This window comes from Hyperoodon ampullatus (genome assembly GCF_949752795.1).
Source record: "Hyperoodon ampullatus genome assembly, chromosome: 3".
In the NCBI taxonomy this organism is placed as follows: Eukaryota; Metazoa; Chordata; class Mammalia; order Artiodactyla; family Ziphiidae; genus Hyperoodon; species Hyperoodon ampullatus.
In genome coordinates this window covers 16,976,893-16,995,860 of record NC_136916.1, presented here as the reverse complement: position 1 = coordinate 16,995,860, position 18,968 = coordinate 16,976,893, and the positions used below count along the sequence as shown (strand labels likewise).

General features: G+C 41.4%; 1 protein-coding gene across 6 annotated transcripts in view; it reads left to right on the top strand.

Annotated features, from left to right (window-relative positions):
• Positions 1-624: 624 nt before the first annotated feature.
• Positions 625-18,968, top strand: part of NRP1 (neuropilin 1) — a gene marked incomplete at both ends in the record, with an annotated part of 134,841 nt that continues 116,497 nt past the window's right edge. For 4 of the 6 annotated variants that reach the window (XM_079700373.1, XM_079700371.1, XM_079700370.1 and 1 more), the window contains 2 exons: positions 640-712; positions 4,083-4,257. In XM_079700373.1, the coding sequence (XP_079556499.1) occupies positions 640-712; positions 4,083-4,257 (248 nt within the window). Of the gene's footprint in view, positions 713-4,082; positions 4,258-18,968 lie in introns of all 6 variants that reach the window. The other 2 variants (XM_079700369.1, XM_079700368.1) reach the window with 1 other exon arrangement.

Sequence of the window (18,968 nt, the reverse complement as noted above, 5' to 3'; positions counted from 1 at the left end):
ACGGGGAACGCACACGGAGGGAAACTTGTTCCTCCCCGTCTCCTGTCAGGCAATTGCTGGCGAGCCCGTGCGGGGAGAGGGGCGGGAGGAAGCGAGGGAAGGGCTCCAGAAGGGGAGGGGAGGAGGAGGTGGGGGAAGCAGGGGTGCAGTTGGTGAAACAACTCCGTCTCCCGCTCATCTTTTCATTGCTTGCTCCTCTCCTTCGCGCAGACACCTCGGACCTCCCCTGGGCGCCAGCTCCTCGGCTCCAACGCGTCCAGAAACAAGCGGATTTTTTTTTCTTTCTTTCTGGAAATTGGCGTTGGTGTGCGTTTCTCTACGTCCCTCCTCCTCCCACCCCACCCCCCTTTTTTTGAGACATGGCCCGGGCAGTGGCTCCTGGAAGAGGAACAAGTGTGGGAAAAGAGAGAGGAAACCGGAGCTAAATGACAGGATGCAGGCGACTTGAGACACAAAAAGAGGAGGGTTTCTCTCGGATCACGGCATTGCCTCGCCGCTTTCCTTTCTCCAAGACGGACTGAGGATTTTACAGCTCTGGGAGGAGTGGAAGCGCTCCGGATTGTTGAGATCGCCCCGGTGCTCTGTTTTCCCTGCACGTTCGGTTCTCCCGCGTCTGCCCGGGAACCCAGCGAAGGGAGGATGGAGAGGGGGCTGCCGCTCCTGTGCGCCGCGCTCGTCCTGGTCCTCTCGGCGGCCGGCGCTTTTCGCAACGGTAAGTGACAGGCGGAGACGCGCGGCCACGGGGGTGAAAACCCGGCTCCAGGCTGCCCGCGTCCGGACCCCGGACCCGCGCCCAGTTGCCGGGATCCACCGGGGAGAGCCGCCTCCTGGGCGAAGGAAACTTTTATCCAGGCGGAGAAATCAAGCAATAAGATCAGTCGGTGTAGGGCAGGGAGGTTTCAAGTGCTCTGACTCCCTCCTGAAGTTGGTTGTTCGGCCGTGGAGGTCTTCCTACCTCTGCTACAAGGCAGAAGTGCTTACCTTCCCAGAGCAGCACACCAATTATCTTAATAATGTTTCCTCCCAAAGGCAATTAGAGGAGACTCCCTTTCAAAATCTGATGGCTGTTGAAAGTTAATGAACACTTTACCAGGAGAACTTCCTGGTTCTCGAGCAGCTCCCCCGAACTGTTTCCTCTGGTGGGTGCCTGCAGGAGATAGCGGTTTGCTGGTGGATGTAACTCCCTCCTCCGCTTTTGTAAATGGCCCTGATCCGTCTGGAGTATGAATGAAAGTTACGTCGTGTCAATAAAGGAATCTGATATATACAGTGTAAGGCAGCAGGATATCTGAAAATCCCCAACCTAGTTGCAGCTTCCACTTAGCTTTTAAAACTACTCAGTGTTAAGTAAATGGAAGACCGTGCTGGGTTATAAACAGTATCCTGTAACCTAAATAATGTGTTTTAAAATGGGATCTGGTTGTAGGCATGTTTGACTTACACTGTAAAGTAGGTGGAAGCAAGAGGATGGCATTATCTTTACAGTAAGTCTTCAACAATTATTATTAACTAATTATCAAATACTTACTTTTGTCTGGCTTAGATTTCAATCAGAGTAATTAGAAGGAAAGACCATCCGCTACTTACGGTGGTATATTGTTTTAATAAGAGACCACAAGTGGAGGAGTTCATACCGAGAGGAATGTAAATCACATCTTTACGATGGAAGTTAATCTTTCTAATATGCTTTTTGGAGGTTTCGTGATTGAAGCAATAGGTTTTCCCAACAGCTACCAAGCAGTGTTCTAAAAGATACACTTGGAAGCAAAACACACACACACACAATTGTGAATGTGGAGTTCAATTTATTAATGAACCTCGGATGATGGCATCTTTCTATATAGTCTGGCAGGGAATGAAATAGCATTCACTCCAATTGAAAGAGCTCAAGTGGTTAGACTTTAGAAATTACAGTAACCCAACCTCTGCCTCCACAACTCCGGAGATTAAATCGGTGGTGGTGTTCATAGGATGGATTTGAAATCCAATGCAAATAGCTTTCAGACTTTAGGTTGTGAGCTCCATATGTCTGTGTGTGTGAGTGTATGTGTATGTACATACATAAGCAATATATATACTTCTTAATTTTCTTCGCAGAAATCTGGGGAATGCTGAGACCCTGAGCTTCAATCGGTGACTTGACTAGTTAAACCCATGTTGCTGTGTTTGCAGTGACCAGAGCCAGTTAATGCCTCTGTAGCTCAACAGACCTCTTCCAGACATGTCCACCTCCTCCAAGTACCAGTGTCTGCTAAATTAATTCATTAACCTTATTTAGGACTAATGGTCCAGAATCATTAGAAACTGCTCTTTCTTAATCAACTGTTAGAGAGATTTAACAGAGCCAGGGAGTCTAGGAGTCCGCATTATCTTATTACACTGTCACTTTCTCAGAAGTCACAGATTAAAGAGCTCTGGTGTGGTACTGAATCCACCTAAATGTCTTCTGAAGTGACTCTGTCGAGTGGCTACAAGCAGTGCTGTTTTATTTCACTCGTCTAACAGATGCCAGACACTGCCATGATGTTTGTACAGAGCTGGAGGAGACTTAATTGGATGGGGTCGCTTTCCAAGTTTTCTGCACATTTAAACTAATGCAAGAGCCTCGGCAGAATCACATAACAGAGTCCAATATGATCATTAGCTGAGATTCTGAACTCCGGTTACAACATCATTTCTTCTTGGCAAACCTTAAGCTTCTACAAGCCAAGGCAAAGGAAGCCCATATAAGGCTACCCCCAGTCTAAGAAACAAAGTCAAAAACATCTAGCAATTGAGAAAAACAATGTAATTTATATTGTCTTCTTTTTAATTTATGGGAAATGATTTCTGTAATGCATGTAGCTTTATGCATTTTTGATGTGCACTTCATCTTTCATTTCCATTTGACCTGGTTTTCCTGTAATAAAATTCTGTAGATTTATAAATTCATGCTGAGAGCAAAGAATGCCATTCTCTTTCCACAGGGAATCTATTAGATGCAATATTAAAATCCATATATACCATTACTGAAAATTTGTGATTGATAGGCTTATATATTTCACTGCTTTCATACCTGTTCCTCTTACATAGTTTATGCACCAAATTTTTATTGCTCGAAATTAAGCATCAATAAATGTGGCAGCATTGCAGGCTGAGGCTCTCCAATATGAAATCCATCATTAAAAGTGACAATGAGGGTCCACACTGAACAATAAAGCAGCCCAGAGACTGGTTTCTTTGGCTCTCAGTGAATCACTTTGGCTTTTGGGTTTTTTGAAAGGAGGGCTCAAAACTTGTTAGCTCACCTTTCCTCAACTGTGACAGTGTAGCTCATCATATGTGATACCCAGACCTCCGTGTGGTGGAGCTTTTTTCCAACATGTAGGTAATTAGAATTAATGCTGTGTAGCTATTTATTTTTCTTTCTGCCCAGTTACTTTGATCTGGTCTCCAAGACTGAGCAACTTGGAGCAATAGAGCAGAATTATTTCTGCTTCACCACGTATACTTTGTTCTCTGATGATCTGGATCTCAAAAGCAGAGATAACTCAACATCACTTAGGTTTATGGGCAGATAAAACAACAACAACAAAAGGTTTGGCTTTAAGCCAATTGAAATCCTGGATGACAATCCCCACTGATCAATGACACAGACCAGGCTTATCATCAAAAAGCAACACAAAGGGTCAAATAGCATCTTTTAGTCGCCTTCACTTAGAACTTGCTCCTTAACGCGATTACACTTCTGGGGGGATAATTAAGTCTAGCAGAGGCTCCCTGGGGACCATGTTAACATCCATTGAGGGGACTTAATGTTTTTAATGCTAGAAGACCTTTTTCTTGGGAGGGAACTTTGTGTGGGGTGGGGGTGGAGTCCTATCAGATCTCAGTCCACTTTCCTCCTGAACCGACTTCCGGAGATCAAAGAGTGCCCTTTGGTGGCGTGTTGGTATTGGCGCCACCTGAAGGACCTGCAAGCGCCTCTTGGAGCTCCCCTTAAAAAGTTATGGAATGTTTAATAACCGGTCATGTATATGTAAATTTAGAATACCTAACTGGTTGTCAGGAAAAGGTCTACTAAAATATTATTTTTATTGCAGATAAATGTGGAGATACTATAAAAATTGAAAGCCCCGGGTACCTTACATCTCCTGGTTATCCTCATTCCTATCACCCAAGTGAAAAATGTGAATGGCTGATTCAGGCTCCTGACCCATATCAGAGAATTATGATTAACTTCAACCCTCACTTCGATTTGGAAGACAGAGACTGCAAGTAAGTGAGAATGTTTGAACAGGGCGCCACAGCACCATCTAGTGGGCGCAGGTGTCTATGGGGGGGGGAAGTCTGTGAACCACGTAGAATGTAAATGGACCCAGGAGGGATTCTGATCTAGGCCAGATCATGTGTCAATGGTATGGAAATTAAATTATGTTAAGTGATTTCTGAGTTCCCTAAGCCAGGGAGATTATATTTAAATGTGTAATTTCTCATACTCTTTTTCCTGTTAACTTTTGGTTTTGGAACTCTTTTGTTAAGAAATGTGTATATATGTGTCTTTTTTTCCTGGAAAGGTGAAGAATTAGAAACCCAAACTCTCACTTGAGTTCTTATGAAATATCGTAGGTCACTCTCATATAGTGCATTGGCAGACGGTGAGGTCGGGTATTTTTTTAAAACAAATCTGGGGCATGTTTTGTGATCTAAGAACTGTGTTTATCTTATTGAGTTTGACATGACCAAAGCAAATTGTCATTGAAAAAAAATGAGGAATATGGGGTAAGTTTAATGAGGGATTTTTATAGTAGATTAATAACTGCAAGTCTCTTATGGAAAATGCTAAAAGAACTGTTAATTCACGATGAATATCATGTTTGTTCATGTGCTTTAGCATTCCTATCTCCTTCTATGGTTAAGTTACTAAGCATCCATTTATACCAGGTTTCATTATTATGAAAACATTCTCACTAGAAGGACAGTCTAAATTATATTTCCTCACTTCGTATGAAAGAACTGTGTGTAGGTTTTGCTTTCCACAGGTGGAAGGTATGTTTTCACGTTGCAAGCGGCAGTCCACTCAGATCCAAATTTGCTTTTCTCACTGGACATCCATGCAGCAGACCACCTGTCTCTGTCTTATCTATGTCATCCTGTTCTGGCACACTGCACATGGTGTATTCTCCAGAGACCTCAACCTGAATATCAACCTTCAATGATGTTTAGATATATAAATAGTTTTAGCAAAGGAAAGTAATTTATTTAAATCTCACTTCTAAAGTGCTTCTCCAAGACTGATATGTTTTACCAAGTTTTAAAATGAGTCAGTTTCATTATTTAAAATATTTTCTTTGCCAACACATAACCCTTTTAGAGAAGAAAAGAATAGTATGAAAATATTCCCACCTGCAAGAAGTCCTCAAGAACCTGTTGGTTTGGTGGGGTAACCTCGTTTTTCATGGTCAGGGAGATGAGGTCATCTGGTTAATTCAACATCTGGTGCCTGGAGAATTAGCATACATTCATGTCCTGTTGGTCAATTTCCAAATAATCAGTGGAACACTAAAGCAGGTAAAATTATGCCAATTTCAATTGAATCTTTGTTCTGTGATTCAGAAGTGCTTCAGGGCATTATATTGAGTTTTTAATCTTGTGTGAAAGTTGCCATTAATAGAGTGTTCCAGTAACTTCTTGGAAACAGGGAATTCTTTTTTTTTTGGCCAGTATTCTGTATGGTGGTTTTTACAATGTCAATCACCTAGACAAATTGGAGACTTGTTTTCCATTTCATTTTGTTTTGTTTTATGTTTTGCCTTTTGCCAATACTTAAACTGCTATAGGAGATATTTTTAAGAAACTCTGGTAAAACATACTCAAGTAATAACATTATTCCTCAAAATAAGGTGCTATTAGATTTCAGTAAACTCATGCTTACTAATTCCTGATCTGAGAGTTTTGATCATGTATATATATGTAATATAATAGTTAAGGAATTCAGAATAGTTATTAGCAGTGGTGTGCTGGTCAATGTTAACAACTGGATCTAGGGAGGGGATAGGTCAAGTCCTGATCTGTGACATTTGCCGATTTCTGTAGTGTAAATATTCCTACCATGGCCAGTTTCAAACTACAGTGATGTCACTGTGCACAGACTTGCAAAGAAGTGTGTACACCTGGTTCTCGTGAGCTGGTGTGAGCCAGCTCCAGCACCCAAATGCATAGGAGTGTAAGAAGGGGAAGCCAGTTGAATGAGATAATGTGTGTAAAGTGTTTACAAGTGTCTGGCACACAGCAAGCCTTAAATAATTCTCTGCCATATCATGATGTGAGGTAGAGTATGGTAGGATGGGGGGGAGCAAACTTTTTTGTTAGTTTTGTTATTTAAACATGATAAGAAAAGGGATAATTATAACTCAGAGTAAGGGACCATTTAAGTGATATCAGCAAGAAACTGACAAGGCCAAGAAGATTGTTTCTGTAATTATGATGGTGAGTTTTGTTTTTGTTTTTTAATGCTACAGAATAAGGTGGTTTTTTAATTGTAGCAAGTGAGTATTTGTTCTCTGTGAAGGAGCCATCTCCTGCCCAGTCTTGAAGGCTGATACCTTTAGCTTGATGTGGTCAGTGGAGATTATGGCCCTGGAAAAAATATCTTTGTGCCATGTTTCCAAGTGGTGCTCCCTGATTGTTTTATCAATGAAAATTCCAAAAATGATATAGGAAGACCAACTTAAGACATTTGCCATCACTATCTTTCCTGACTGACTGGTCCACATGACTCCTGGTTATTGTTGAAGGTTTGCAGCTGAAAATTCTACACATGTGGCACAATTATCTCCTTTTGGTTGTGAGAAGAATCCACAGCTTTAAAATCTACAGGGGGTTAGAATTCCCTAGCAAGATGGAAAGCACCAGAAACTCCTGTAGGAATAAATTCATAGACTTCCAAAGTTTATGTTGGATGTGCAAAAGTATAGATTTTGGGGTTTTGGTGGATTGTGGGGTTTTTTAGTTTATATTAAGCTGCTTCCAAAAATGTATTTGAGATGACACATCACGTTCAGAGAACTGGTAAGCTTTTACTTATCATTTCTGTTAAGAACAAGCCGTTTGTCTTATTTGAAATATTTAATGTCTTTCCTTGTCTCAGCTATATTATATGTCTAATAGCAGTAAAACGTACTTGCTGTTCCCGTTTTATAGTAAGATAAAATAGGGTAGTGGATATGAAAGCCCTTTGAAAAGCTAGAAGCTCCTCTCAGAAGCCGTTATTATCATTCTTAGATATCTTTAACAACTTGGTGATTGTTAGAACATTTGGACATAGGAAACTAAGCAAACGAAATGTGTTAATCCAATAATGGGGATGATCCGCATATAATACATCCTGCATTTCTCTTGAAACTGTCGGTATTTGAATAGTCAGCTTTCATAATGGGACAGCTCAAGAAATTGATTCCTTCACAATTTGCTTATTGCAAAACATCCTGGAGACCCAAGTAAACAATTGTTTCTTAGAGTGTAGGAATACAGAAGTAATTAAATAGCCAAGCTCTGGTAGGAAAAATATTTTTAATTCTATTTTATTGTTTTCTTTATCATGAAATTAAAATATTCTCTCATAATTTTAACCATACAGTGAAATGCACACAATCACAAATTTTCATGTGAAGAACACCAGGACTGGCCCAGTACATAATTAACCTGTGCTAACCTCACAAAAAGGTTTTTACAGTGCATGGGGGGGGGGGGGCGGGGGGGATATTTCCTTAAGGAAAATGAATGTCCAAGTTGTGCCTGGTAGCTTTAAAATTCAACCATCTATGTGTATGCCACCCCTGAATCAGGCTTCAATACAAATAAGCATCAAAAACATAATATTAGAACTCCCTGAATTCTTTCATTGAACAAGGTGTGGTATCAATCAGTCGATCCATGGAGCCGTAGAGCGTTTGTCTGCAGGCTAATCTTGGGCTGGGATTTCTAGCTAACTACTCTGCCTGGTTTTATTGTAATGTTGATACCAGAGGTGGCTATAGAATGTTCTGAATGGAGAAGAAAAGGAGGAATCTGATTTCTCTCTTTTGCACCTGCAAACTCCTCCGTGCTTGTGAAGTGTCAAAGCAGAGTTAAAAGCAGAAAAGAAAGAAAAACCCACCTGCAGAGTGTTGGTCAGAAGGCAGTGTTCATTGTGCATTGAAAATGGTTTTCAGTACTTACACTGAGCTGGTTGGGTCTTACTCCACTGGAGTTTCCTTCGGTGGTAAAGCGGCCATCTTGACTCTCATAAAACTTTATATCTGCATAATAAACAAGAATGTCATTGATACAGTAGTTAGAATTTATGGAGCTTTTCCGGTTTCCCAGCAATGCAAACTATCAGCATGATAATTTATAATGGTTTGTGACAAATACTGCTGAGCAAAGAGGTGTGTGGTTACATTCAGATCAGATGTCATCTGGGGAGCAATAAAAATTTCACAGACATTGGGTTAAAAACATTAGGAAAATGAATGTGAAGCTCCAGAAAGAGAGTCTAAAAAGGTGGTGGTGATGGGGGAGAAGGGAGGTGTCCTGAGTGACAACTTCCTGACTTCACTGCCTGATTTGTCAGGGCTGTTTCGTAGGATTTCACCAAGACGCAAGGCTAACATCCCATAAATGCTTTTCTCTCATTAAGATTTGTAACCTTTTCTTTGTGTAACCAATAAATTGGTGTCTTTATCTTAATTCAGTGCAATCAAAGGAAGATTTCACTCTTGTAACTTCATATGAAGTTTAAACAGTAAAACTGTAATTAAATAGAGACGATACTCAAGTCTAGGGATTTTGTTGGAATAAATCACACATTGTCTTTAATGCTACTTTTAAAATTTACTAAGCTGCTATAAACTTTGAAACACCATTTATTTTCATAGAATATAAACTCACTGAATGAAAATTAATCTTCCCTTAGTTCCTCAAATCTGATTATTCCTGAAAATGTAATTATACAATGGTAACTTTGTTGTTATAGGGAATTTGGGGACTATAAGTTCCATTTTTGGTTTCCCTAAGTTATATTTTTTGTTTTGATCTTTACTTTGTTCTGCATGGATTTTTGCATTAATTTTAATTTTTTAAAATTGCATTAAAGTATTATTTATCCTGATTAGTGAGTTTTTTTGTATCTGAGGCATGGGTGTACCCCTAGTCCTAGCCTTGGGTTTTAGAGCATCAAAGCAAACAAAGACTTTGTTATATGGAAAACAGTGGGTATTTTTTGCCAAAGTAATTCTCTTTTTTCTATACTAAATATAAAAGTATATTAAATTATAATCTATATCTAGAAAAATATACAAAGTTAAGTGTAACATTTTGATACAATTTTACAAAGTGAGCACACCCATATAACCAAACCAGAGCAAGCATTTCCAGCTTCCTAGGAAGAGGCCACCTCCTGTCCACTTTAAGTCTCTGACCTTTGGCCTCAAGGGCAGCTGCCATCCTGACTTGTGTGATTCCATTTTTATAAATTTTATAAATTTGAATTTTTATAAATTTCAAAATCAGACAAAACTCATCTATAGTCTTGAAGTCTGGATGTACTATCCTTTGAAGATCGCCAAACTCTTTGGAATGGGGATAGAAAAAAATGTACTGTTCTAATCCAAAAACAGTCTTACTGAAGCATTTTTTCTAATTGTTTTTCGGTGACTACCATAGAAATATATTTCTTGCTTATAATACAGTTATGTTAAAATAAACACAAAGTTTTTGGTCCAAGAGCCTGCTTTTTATGCCAGGCAAATTCAGAACGATCTTCCTTTGCATTATTTTTCCTCATCTTTTCATTGCTGATTTTGATCTCAAGTAACTTCCCAACATGGGCAACATGAGAGGCACCACCACCAAGCTAAATTCAATTAAAAAACTATTGAATGGGTAAAAATGAACTCCTCTCAGAACAGCCGAGGTCAGTGTGGTTGCTACCACCTGCAGCATCCTTGGTTGCTGCTCAAGCAGATAATTATCTGCTTTCTTCCTTTTGATTTCTTTCCGCATTAGCACTGATTTAATTTGAACAGAACTCCATGTGTTTAATAAAATTAATTTCCTTTATTATTTCTTCCTATAAGCAATCACATTGGATCATAATGAATTTTGAGTATTACAAGGTTGTTGTGTGTTGGGCATTTCTGTAATTTGAAAGAAACAACCTTTATGAGAAGATTAGTTGAAATTTTATCCAATTGAATCAACATGTGCATGGCATTTCCAACCAGATTTCACTTTGGGGAGGCGGCACTTCATAATTGATCCAAGGGAGACATATGCGTGCAGCCAGCATGTGTATTATCAGCTCCTTTCCTTCCAGCATAAAACGTGATACTTGTATGCGTGCTGACATCCTTCAGAGAAGCACACACACAAACACATATGTGCATGTGTGTGCTTGTGAGGGAGACTATAAAATAGACTTAACTAATGGTCGTTGTAGTATTCATCAAGGCTGATCATTAAGCCTGAAGAAAAACAAGAGACAAGATTAGTGTTCAGATCAGGTTCCAAATGCCTCTTAATTGGGTGTTTGTAATCAATCCTGACTGTAGGAGTCAGTGACCTGGCAGAACATAGCACCTCCAAAGAAGATTTTTCCTGCTCTTCTCCGGTTGATTGAACTGTGTCCAGTATCCAGGTCAGTTAGGATGACACAAGGTCGGGACAACCCTCAGATTGGCTGTGAAGCACACCAAACACATTATGATGGCTTATGACTGAAGTCATTTAGTCATTTACAGATAGCACAGAAGGTGAACTGCTTTCATTCAGAATTCTAGTAAATTCTGCAGAAGCACGGAGAGGAAAAAAAAAAAATCTTTTGGCTTCTGTCCGTTCAATTGCTTGTAACATAGTTGTTCTCCTCATCAAGCCCAGGTCTGTATTGCACATATCATATATCTTATTTATGGTCAACGTGTTTTTTCTCCTTGAATTTAAATCAATAGAATATTTATTTATTTTAAAACTTTTTTTATTTTAATTTTTTGAACTTTTTATTTTATATTGGAGTATAGCCGATTAACAATGTTGTGATCGTTTCAGGTGCACAGCAAAGCGACTCAGCCATACATATTCGTGTATCCATTCTCCCCCAAACTCCCCTCCCATCCAGGCTGCCACATAACATTGATAGAAAGGAGTCGTCGTGGCTGGTTCTTGCTGCTTAGTCCTCTATGGCTGCCATGTGCTCACTAAACACTCTGTGCTTCATCTGACTTCATTTCACTTAATCTTTTTATCGTCCCTGTTTTGCAGATGATAGCACTGAGGCTTAGCAAAGTGAAATTAACTGACCCCAAATGCTCAGCTGCTGCGCCAAATATCTTTCCATCTTTGTGATTGAAGGGACTTGGGATATACTTTTTGAATGCGAAAATTCGAATGAAATGTTACTAGACTACTTTTTATTCAGCAGCCGTTTTCTTCTATGAAACACAAAAATTTAAATACAAACCAGCTGATTCTGAGGAAGGACTTAAATTTTAAACTCTTAGTTTGGATTAAGTGAAGCCTTGTGCACAGAAACTTCCAACAAATTGATGATTTTCCACTGAGTCAAAACTTGTCTTAGCAATGAAATTTGCGGTGGATGTGGCAGGGGGTCTATCTGAATTCTGGTTCCTTCGGTTGATGGAGTTTGAAAACACAAAACACACATAAATACAATATTTATTTGAAGGCCTGGTAACCAGGCAGCACAAAGTTTCCATTTATACAGTTAGTTCAAGGGACATATGAGATACCAGCTGTACCAGCTGTATACCAGATCCTCACAAGCCCAGGAGTAAGAAGACTGGGTTCTCTTCCAAACACCCCTCATTCACTTAATTTCAGGCAAATAGCAGGAAAGTTTTGCTTTCCCACAGCTCCCCTATTTGTAAGATTTCGATACTTGTGTTGGCCACAGTGACTCTGTAAGGGTTAAAGAGAGAATGTTTGCTCAAGGCACTGGGTCCCTATGAGAAACAGAAGAGTGTTTTTTGAGAAGAAACCAATGCTCCAGAGTATTTTGTTTTTATCTCTTCAGTCACTTGTACAAGCAGCCGGACAGATTGGAGGTGATGGCTTGTTGCTTCTGTGATAGATTGGCATGTCACGGAGAGCACAGCCAAGTCCCGTCTGAAAGAGGATGCTGAATGTCTCCCCATTTGAGTTCTTACATTTCTTTAGAACAGCCAGAGGAGGCAAAGGCCAGTCAGTGTAGTCACGATTTCAAGTCCTCATCTGACTCTGTAACTACCAGGTGCTGTGAGCAGGCCTGCTATTGTGTAAGATACCCTCGGTCACTGAAATGGCACGGAAAAGGTTAAGATGTGGTCAAAATCTTAGTCCTGGCTAGATAGCTTTACAAAATTAGAAAGCACTAAACTTCCAAATTTAAAGAAGAAAGAACACACTCTTGACTCAAAGACAATGAAGGACACGGATCCCCACGAAGTTGGTGGCACTGGGTTGACTTGGTCTGATTCAGGATTATGTTGGTTTTTAGGTGTAGTAGCCCCTACAAGGGGTAGCCCATAACTTGATTTTTCATCGAAGGCTGTTGACATTAAGCTGAAGGAAGGGGCAGGGGGTGGGGGGAGTTAGCATTGATTGGAAGTTTCCTTTTTTTTTTTCCCAAGGAACAAAATTTGCATTTTCCTTACCTTTTATTCCAGTGCCAATTTCTTTGTCCCTGGCTGAGGCCCCTACTGAGTCACCGTTAGGCTACACTGGTTCAGTCCTTCAAGGCACATCCTCATTTCCCTCTGTAGCTGTGCTAGCATCGTGCCTGATGGGTGTGTTAGCTCATTAACACGAACTGGGGATTTCTGATTGTCAGGGGATCATGTTAGCAGCTCCCTGTGAAAAAGTGTTCTGGTGAGAATTAGGGACGTGGGTTATAATTGCCCCTCTGCCGAGCATTCCCATCTATGAGACAGGACACAGGTCATACGGGCAGGGTTGCAATCTATGAATGGCTTGGTTGTGCCACTATTAATACTGTGGTTTGACAGTGTTAACCGCGTGGCTGAGGAAGACGGAACGACATCAAGGTCTGTGTCTACCTAGACACAGCTTCAATTCATCTTTTTCCTTCTCTTTCTGAAGAAAACAAAATGCTTTCCTTTCTCTCCCAATCTTAATAACACAACGTGGATGAGATAACGTAGGTGGAAATATCTTAGGAATACAAGATAAATATGTTAAATAAAGCCTAGGTATTACTCTAACAGGAACTGCATCCGCAGGTTTACTTCCTTAAAATAAGTTCAGACTGTAAACAATAAAGTCTGCATCCTTGGGAGGAGACACATAAATATTTCAAGAGCACGGCACACAACCACAATAGAGGTGGTATCTCATGCTCAACGTGTATTCAGCCAACAAGAATTTCTGAACGTTCTTATAATACATTGGCTGGTTAAGTGTGTCATAATTGCAGTCTTCTAAAAATCTACACTACTGTGTATAAAATAGATAACAAATAAGGACCTACTGTATAGCACAGGGAACTCTTCTCAATACTCTGTAATGACCTATATTGGAAAAGAATTTTTAAAAGAGTAGGTACGGGTACATGTATAACTGATTCACTTTGCTGTACAGCAGAAACTAACACAACACTTAAAATCAACTATACTCCAAAAAAAGTTTTTTTAAATAAAAAATAAAAATAAAAATCTGGATGGCTGGAGTTTCTGGAAAATTCAAGGAAGATGCTATCTCAATGTCACAAACTTGATAATAGCATTAATGGCCTTACAGAGCCGTTATTTGCCAAGGTGTGCCTTCGGACTTATAAATATATTCAGTACAATCCAGTGGGAAACCAGCCCACCCTTTAAGGCAGGAGCCAGTGTCATGGTGGTTATTACAACAGGGATGTCCGTTCTTCCCAATCAGTGAAACCAAATAGTGCCATTATAGTTGTGTCCAAGAGAGAGGAAACTACATGGATTTTGTCTTATAAATTCATAGTGAAAAGCAGCTGGGAAAATCAATATTTTAAAACTGATGGTACCTTCCATCCTCCCCGCTTTCCCTCAGTTTCTAGCAGCCTCAGCCCCTCTCACCTTGCCGTCTCCTTCCCCCCATTTCTGGTTAGGACAGATTTCCCAATAGTGGGGCCGGGCGGAGGGGGTGATTCTCGGTGGCCTCGAAGAAAAGCACGTCTTCAGGAAGGCCCTTAGGACAGTGGCTGAGAAGAGATTCCTATTTTAGACTCTTCTCGTCACCTCACCCTCAAGAATGGTCGTATGTGATAAAAATGATGTCTGCAGCCTCTCAGAGTTCCCCCAGCACAGTTTTCTTTTGAAATGACCACATCTGTGTATGGCTGGGGGTCCAGCAGAAGGGCTTTTCTTTCTTTCTTGTGGGACCTTGTAGGCCTCCCTGGTCCAGCAGATTCTGTAGGACTTTCTACTCGTGAGTAAAAGAAACCCTCCTTGGACCTGTTACTCTTCAGACTAATCTCTCACCTCTCTCTCCCTTTCCTATGACTGCCAAGGGCTTTGAACGTGGTGTCTACACCCCAGAACTCCACTTTCTCCCTTAACCCTTCTCAGCCTAAGTCCTCTCCCCTCCAGTTGACTGAATTGTTTGCACAGATGTTAGATTCCAGTGACTATTCTCAGGCTCCAAACCACTGGCCTTTTCCCGGCCTGAATTTCTTTAACCTTGCACAACACGGTCCAGAACCCTTGAGACTCTGGGGCGTCTCTTGATGCCTATTTGTCCCACACACCAGCTTAAAGCCTCTAAATCATGTAACTACAATATCCATCGCATCTATCTTCTCTGTTATGTTTCTCCTGTTAGCACTCAAATTCCAACACTTGTTAACCAATCCCTGGTGCTGACACATTAGCCTCAGGAATGGGGCTTTCCTCCTTCTCCTCCCACCCCTGCTTAGAAACATGGAGAGTTCCCCATTCCCCTCTTGCTTCATCTGTGTTTCTCAGCCTTGAATTACGAGTTCAATTCAACTAGAAATGAAACCGTGTCGCTCCCACCTGCCTCTCTGGCCTTTCTCCTGTGGTTTTCTTTTATATTCAACCAAAGTGGCCGCCTTGGAGTTCTTCATAGTCACTCCAGCTTTCCTATCCCATGCCTCTTCACGGGCTGTTTCCTTCCCAGACGGACGAGGGGTCAGTGCCTTACACAGACCTGCATCTCCCTGTCAACGTGTGGCCCATCATCTGGCCCTACCCGCAGTGATGCTTCCTTCTGAAAGCCATTTCTGATGAAACGTGGTCTCTTTCTCTGTCCTCGGACACACCCCCAAGAACTATGTTTCTGCATCACTCACGTTCCTTACAGTATTCTGTGTTTGGTCATAATCATTAATATTCTGCTACTGTTCACACAGCCAGTTTGGAAGATGCTCCAGAGCAGAGGCTGAGAGTGTTTCCCAGCCCTGGCAGAGCCTCCCACAGTGCTTTGCCTGTAGCAGCTGCTCAATTAATATTTGCCGAATTGAATTGGCTGACTGACATCCTTCTCAGCGTGTTCATCTAGCGCCAAAGAACCGAGTCAGCTGCCCGGGAAAAGCTCTAACTTAATTAGACTACGAACATGCACACTTACACTTCTCATTTACAGGGTAAACCCTTCATTTTCCGGGGTAGTGGAGTCAAACTTACATGTTTCCTCTAAAAACCTCTACTTTGAAAAGCCTAGAATGTCTACATGTGGGTAGCTTTAGCTAAATCTCAAAAAAGATGCAGAGGTACTGCTTGACAGAAATCTCTTCTTTCTGTTTCACAGTCATCTCCACAATCTGTTTTGGGGTTAGCGGCATCAAATGTATTAACCTTGTAGGAACAGTCCAGGTTGCTGAGCATGTTCTGACATCCCCAAACTCTTGGGACTTTGTATCACAACTCTGTAAACTATGTCTACTGTATATTACTCTCTGGGCTCACATCCAAACCACCTTTACCTAAATTTCACACAAATAATTTAGAGCCTTCTTCCGTTCCAGCTGGCAACCCCCAAAAATGCACATGTTAACTTCACAGTAGGCTTGCTGGGGACGACGTAGAACGTGAACTTCTCCCTTAGAAAGAGCAACACGGGATGCATCCTGTGCTGAGTGTTGTAAATATGTTTGTCCACGTCACCAGGTAAAAACCAAGCCCTGTGTCCTAGAGCAGCCACGTCAAGATGCTGTCCTGGAGAGCAGACAGACCAAATCAGCCCAAGGCGTTTGCTGAAGTGGATAGTGAGGGGTTTCAGTTGCTCCCCCGGCTCTCACCTTTCTCACCATAACAGTGTTTGCTAAGCATTTCTTAAAGCTGTGTGTGTCACAATAGGCAAGTGTCAACCCAAGAGGGAGGGACAAAGAAGTAGCAGGTGCATGGCCATGTCCACAACAGCAAGCACCTCAGCCACCATGGCTAGTTTCCACATTCCTGCTGCCTCCCCGATGCCATGACCTTACACGAGTTCTCTGGGGTATTTCTGGATGTTTGTGTGACATCTCTGGTCAGGAAACCCACAGCACCCCTTCACTGTCACATCTCAGGTTTGTCTGCATCCAGAGAATAGAACGACTCGTAGGATAAGCTCTTCCATTTCCCTGCAGGGGAAAGATGAGCTGGGGCCGAGGCAGAGGGCCAGCTGATCATGCCCTCAACTTGTTCTCCTTTGGGTCCGTCCTGTGTTTTCACGTTCACAGTTCCCTCCGGAGACTGGCTTTGTGGTCGGTGTGGCCTTCACACATGATGCCTCTAGGAACCCATCGTGATCCTGAGTTCTAGAAGTGACAGCCTCCAAATAGCTGTGGGCTCGCGTGTTTCATCTTTCTGCACCTGCATTTCCTCGTCTGTAGGGTGGGAGGGATGGGTCCTGCAAAATGAGCCCCCTTTGCCTCTAACATAGGACTCAGCTTATGCAGGGGGAACCCTGGTGCCACAAGAGCAAATTCTAAACATGCCTTTTCTGACCATTCAGCCTGGCCCTGATTCCCGCTCCTTTCTTTGGTTTTTTTTTTTTTTTTTTTTTTTTTTTTTTTTTTTTTTTTTTTTGCGGTACGCGGGCCTCTCACTGTTGTGGCCTCTCCCGTTGCGGAGCACAGGCTCCGGATGCGCAGGCTCAGTGGCCATGGCTCACAGGCCCAGCCGCTCTGCGGCATGTGGGATCTTCCCGGACCGGGGCACGAACCCGTGTCCCCTGCATCGGCAGGCGGACTCGCAACCACTGTGCCACCAGGGAAGCCCCTTTCTCTGGTTTTTAACAAGACCCCTCATCCCTCCCACTTCTCTCTCCAAGCTACCCCAGCTCAGCCCAGACCCTCCCTGCCTTTTGCAACACAGCCTCTGCCTACTGCTTTTCTTCCTCCAAGACACAGATTTCATGTCTGTTTTCTACCCCCCAATTGTGTCAGGCATTTTAAACTCTATTTTGGCCGCATTTATTCCAAGGAATCATTCACTTTTTCACCTAGACCTTAATCTTACCCATGAACAGGGCTGTTTTAGCGAATCATTTATTTAAAAGAACTGGGAATGTGGCCTCAGAAATACTCATTTATTGTTCTGCTGTTGCTGAATATAACATTTGCAGGCTACGGAAATTCTCTGTAGGGATGAGTTGTTTGTTCTTGAAACTGGATGAGCCACAGGCCAAGTTCGAAGGGTAATTTAACTGCAGTTGATAACCTGAGGATTAACCTAAACTCGGGTTTGATCACTAACACAGAAGTAACTTTTACCTTACCTTTTTGTTCAACACAGCTTGTTAAAATTAGATTGTAAAGAACAGAGATTACATTGGCAAAAGTACAAAGGAATGAGAACAGCGATTTTGTTCATGCATCCCACCTCACTCTTTATGTCTCCATGGCAGTGTAAGCTATGTATCTATTTGTGTAAAACAGCCTTGAATTAAGGCGCTTATTCAGACGCCATTGTAAAAATAATTTTCTGAAATTGTGGTCTATCAACAGGAGATAAGATGGCACTTTGTTGTCGCCTGCTGAGGCCCATTATGAATATTCTATTTCAGAAGCAAATCACACTGTAAATACAATGTTCAGATTCATTTATTCCCACAATAGCATTTTTGCAAAGGTGTAATTTCATAATTTGACTTAGCATTGATAGCACATCATCATTTCAGAACTCTTTATAACCGCAGGTTAATTCACACATCCTTGGGAAATTCTTTATTTGTACCAGACCCATGTTAGAATGAAATCACCCAAATGTTGAAAGACTAAGCAGCTTGCCAAAGGCTGAACAGGGGCAGAGATGTGGACAAAATTTGCTGTCCTTCTATGTTTGTCCTTTCCTTAGCACATTTGACTAGGTGCTTCTGAAGAATTTAAACACAGATGCGCTACCAATAAAGATGAATGTTAATGATGCTATTACAGGCAGGAAACTTAGTTTAAAAAAATAAGCCCAAGTCCTTCAATTTGCAAATGTAAACAGGACCTGAAATGAATGAACATACTAATTGTACTTTTCTCCTCTGTTTGGTCCTCCTGAGCCATATTTTTGTTAAAGCAAATGATCAATCGTGGACTAACGTCTAAACTTATTTAGCTAATTCCCAGCATTAATTGAAAAATGTCTAGTATTTCTAAACACCATCCTAAAAAAAGAACTCGAACTGTCAACCCCCATTATTTTTGTCATTACAGTTTTCCTGGGCCTGACCTTGAGATTTTAAACTATTCATGTTTCTTATCAGTGTTGTCTGAGGGTTTGGTTTATGTATTGATTGCACAGGCCCTGAGATGGATGATGAACACGAGTTCACTGTTAAACATTCATCATGACATAGACTTAGAAAAAGAATACACATGGTAATAGATGCAGAACTCACAAACTTGAAAGTTGGGATAAATTCAGGCACTTTGTAAAGCATTGTTTATTTGGACACCAGAATTCCTCCTCTAATAGCTCAACTGTTGCCTGCTACCTCATTCATTCATTCATTCACTACGCATTTACTGA